At 49.7% G+C, this 3,574-nt stretch overlaps 1 protein-coding gene across 1 annotated transcript; it reads left to right on the top strand.

Moving 5' to 3' along the window:
• Positions 1 to 760: 760 nt before the first annotated feature.
• Positions 761 to 2,914, top strand: EI90DRAFT_3294044 (uncharacterized protein; the record flags this gene model as incomplete). Its single annotated transcript, XM_039067410.1, has 10 exons — positions 761 to 802; positions 877 to 951; positions 999 to 1,019; positions 1,197 to 1,205; positions 1,324 to 1,459; positions 1,515 to 1,575; positions 1,818 to 1,848; positions 1,901 to 2,221; positions 2,267 to 2,333; positions 2,382 to 2,914. The coding sequence occupies 10 exons, from the start codon at positions 761 to 763 to the stop codon at positions 2,912 to 2,914; spliced, it is 1,296 nt and encodes a 431-aa protein (XP_038908789.1).
• Positions 2,915 to 3,574: the final 660 nt, after the last annotated feature.

The following is a 3,574-nucleotide window of genomic DNA, read 5'->3' as shown; positions in this document are numbered from 1 at the left end:
ACAAGCGCTCTGGACGGGGAAGGCCAGCATTTGGAAGTCAAGAATTTGTTGAGGTCCACTCCAACCGCCCCAAACCCAAGTGTGCGAGCGCATGTGGTAATCGGGAGGGCGGTACCGCATGATCACCGTCGGTGGGGGAGGTAGGGCGGTGAGGCGGTGAGGCGGTGTGATTGGAGCGCAAACAAGAGAAATATGGCAAGCGTATGGGCAGCACGCAAGGCACGAAAACAGTGGTAGATGGTCAAAAACCAGACCAAAAATGGTTTTTTACGGCCATTTACTTCCCACAGTGTAACGTGGGGGCGGTCATCTGCTGGAGCAGATAGAGTTATTGAAACTGAAAATTTGAGTCGAGCAAAAGCAACATTGAGCCCTCCACCGCTGCGGGGAAGAAAGATGACGGGCCTGAGCTAGACGGAAGACATGTCGGAGAACACCAGACTCACTGAATCCTCCGAACTGAACAGCCACGAGCGGGGCCCGTGTGATGAGCCAGATAAGGCTATTTCATTTCAGCGACTGTACGGACATGTTGGGGTCCGAACATAACACCCAGGCTTGAATTAATGTAGCTCCGTGGAAGAATGCTTGCACGCTTCACCGCCTGATGAACTATTACCATTGCAGCTAGGATTCGGAATGCCAATGACCCAAAAGCCGCAAAGTGGCGTTTGTCATATGGGGAATTATATAATCGTGATCTGCCCATTTGTCCTGACAAATGACAAGTTGACCATATTTTGATCTAATTTCCCGGGACATGTGCCTGTGCGTCATGCTTGCCTTTCTGCACCTGGTAGAAGTAGACACTTGCCAAGACATTGATTTCCAAGAATCTGCTTCTCAAGAGCGCTCACGTTAGCCGATTGAATTCAGGCTCTTGAATTCCTGAGTACACTCCCACATGCTGAAGCCGCTAATTGGAATTCACTTCCCGATTCATGCGCCAAGGTGTGCTGCTCATGTTCATTTTCTATACCTTGACAATTGATTACTAGGTTAGACCATCGCCTCCTCATGTAGGTTTGAGACTCCCTGTAATGGTTCGGACGTACGGACCGTCTTGTTTCATCTCCCATGGGGTCAACACAGGTCACAGCCTAATAGAGTGTTCTCTAGTTTTCATCTCGACTATTCTAGCCGTGATCTTGTCCCTCATTTTCTCTTCTTGCTCAAGTCTGTCCCCACACTCTTAGCGTCGAGAGGTTCGTGGCACCAGCCACGAAGTCATAGAGCCAGGAGTCTTGTCTAGGCGCAGACCATGAGGCGTGGAGTGGATTCTTTTGTGGCATCATGTCTGGTCTTTCATTGTGCCTGGTACAGGCGGATGTGAAAGTCATTCCAGAAACCAAGCTGGCGTCGATTATGGAAAGCCACGGCGACGTTGAGCGCAGAACATGTAAGGATCTGATCGCAGACGCTCTCAGACAGAGGAAATGGGATCCCTTGATCAGATATGGTGCGTACCAACCAGCACTCCGTCGGGCACTGATGATTATCAATCGATGATATAGCGTATGTGAAGCTATCACTCGCAGAACCCAGTGGGGAAGCCCTTCATTACTATTACAATAAGTACGCTTGTTCCGCGCCGGCCTCATTCCATACGTATGTGTCTCTGTACACAGGCTTGAGGTCGAAAAAGGCGAGTCTGAGAATCACAATCTTCTCCAGAATTCTGATTAGTTGTCACTGGCAGATCTTGCTGCCGCATACCATGCGCGTTTTATTCTCTCTCTTTCATCAAGCATCTTGACCGAACGACTGGGAGGAGGGCAACCTCAACTAACTACGTTATGCCAAATCCATCTCCATAGTCCAAAGCTCTGGCACTGGGAAATCACGGAGGTGTGTTTGTCCCCCCGATCCTGAAAGGAAATATGATCATTTTTTGCTCTAGGTTGGTTCACGAATATTTACCCTCCCTATATGTCTGCGTCCCCCCGGTAGTTTGGGTTACCCGTTAGCGGACGGGCCCGTGTGCAACTATTTTGATGAGCTCAAGATTCATAATTACCTGAGTATCAGCGCAGTTTCGGGTATCGCTGGTTTCCTTGCAGCTGTACATGAGACCATGTTAGCCTTGCTCGAAAGTATTCTTGGTGATGGGAATTGCACGAGGGAAGAGGTCCTTGGCCGTTGGCACCAGGGAATGGAGGGGAAGGGCATAAGAAATTTCCGGGTGAAGTTCTTTGAAAGAGTGATAGAACGAGCCAAAGAAGTAAATCCCGTTCTTGTTCTCTACTGGAATTGTCGATTTGTTTAGCTACAGAAAAAGTGGTATGTGTTTATGGGGACAAAATTAACGTCTCTTGCACCTCGTCCTCAAGGCAGTGAGTGTTTACCATAGTTCCCTGGCTAGGGCTTATCATTTCGCACAGTGATTTCCACAAGAATCAGAGAGGAACGACAAAGACTAGAGCCCCCCTACTTTGCTCTTGGTTTCGATCAGTACGCGAGTGAGCAGGCCGAAATTCCACTCCCACCAAGATGGGTCATTTCAAAACACTGGAGCATATCAGCCGATATACGTCCCTTCCCCCCAAATTACAAGGACAACTACTCACTCGACTCTGCTAGGTGGCGCGCAATGCTGCCCAGGTCAGGCGATGAACAGATCAACGTTGCAGCTTACAAGCTCACCACTGCTGATGTTGGACTCGGAGGGTTCGATGCTGTGAACAAGGACCATGTATTTGCTGTGCTTTCGCAGCGGCTTTGTCTCGATATTGTTCTGGTGGGTGCTGAGGCCGCCAAGTTAGCCGAGCGGAGCATCTCCCATCATATGAGACTTCTCACGGGCGTCTCGGATGCCAACACAATTCTTTACACACTTGCCATCAGAACCGATTTAGCTTTGGGCGCTGCACGGTTATTGTACCATCCCTATGCGCCCAAGGGACGGTTATGTTAAGTCCTGGAGACTTTGAGCAAGGATTTGTGTCTTGCGGGTTTAGTCGAGAAGGGATTAATGGGTGAACTTGCTGTCCGCTCCCTTCTCATCGCGCGCAACTTTACGGCTCCAATCGACAAGGATAGACATCGCAACCTGCTGAACCCTGTTCACGTGTTGGATGTCCTTCAAACCCTTTTCGACTGAACCCGCAAGGCACAAACGCTTGCTCAAAGTCTCCAGGACTGAACATAACCGTCATCCCTTGGGTGCATAGGGATGGTACAATAACCGTGCAGCGCCCAAAGCTAAATTCGGTTCCGATGGCGAATGAGTGTAAAGAATTGCGTTGCCAGCCAAGAGGCCTGTGAGAAGTCTCATATGATGGGAGGCGCTGTGCTCAGCTAACTCAGTGGCCTCAGCACTCATCAGAACAACGTCGAGACAAATCCTTTGTGTGTTCCTTCACGTGTTTGCTAACCCAGGCACCCCAGGCTAACCTCTGGGCTTGAGGTGCCTATCCCAGCATAGAGCACAAGATTCCAGGGATACAAAACATTTGAAGCAGACCTTCAAGCCAAAGAGCTGGAGGGGGACTTGTATAAACGCCACTTGATCTCTGCCTGAGGTGTAGGGTCCAAGACCTACGGCATACTCGAAACAGCAGGAATACAGAAAGAA

Source organism: Cantharellus anzutake (assembly GCF_015039405.1).
Source record: "Cantharellus anzutake strain C23 chromosome Unknown EI90scaffold_138, whole genome shotgun sequence".
Lineage (NCBI taxonomy): Eukaryota > Fungi > Basidiomycota > Agaricomycetes > Cantharellales > Hydnaceae > Cantharellus > Cantharellus anzutake.
Note: the sequence above shows the minus strand (reverse complement) of the source record. Positions and strands in the feature narration are given on the sequence as shown.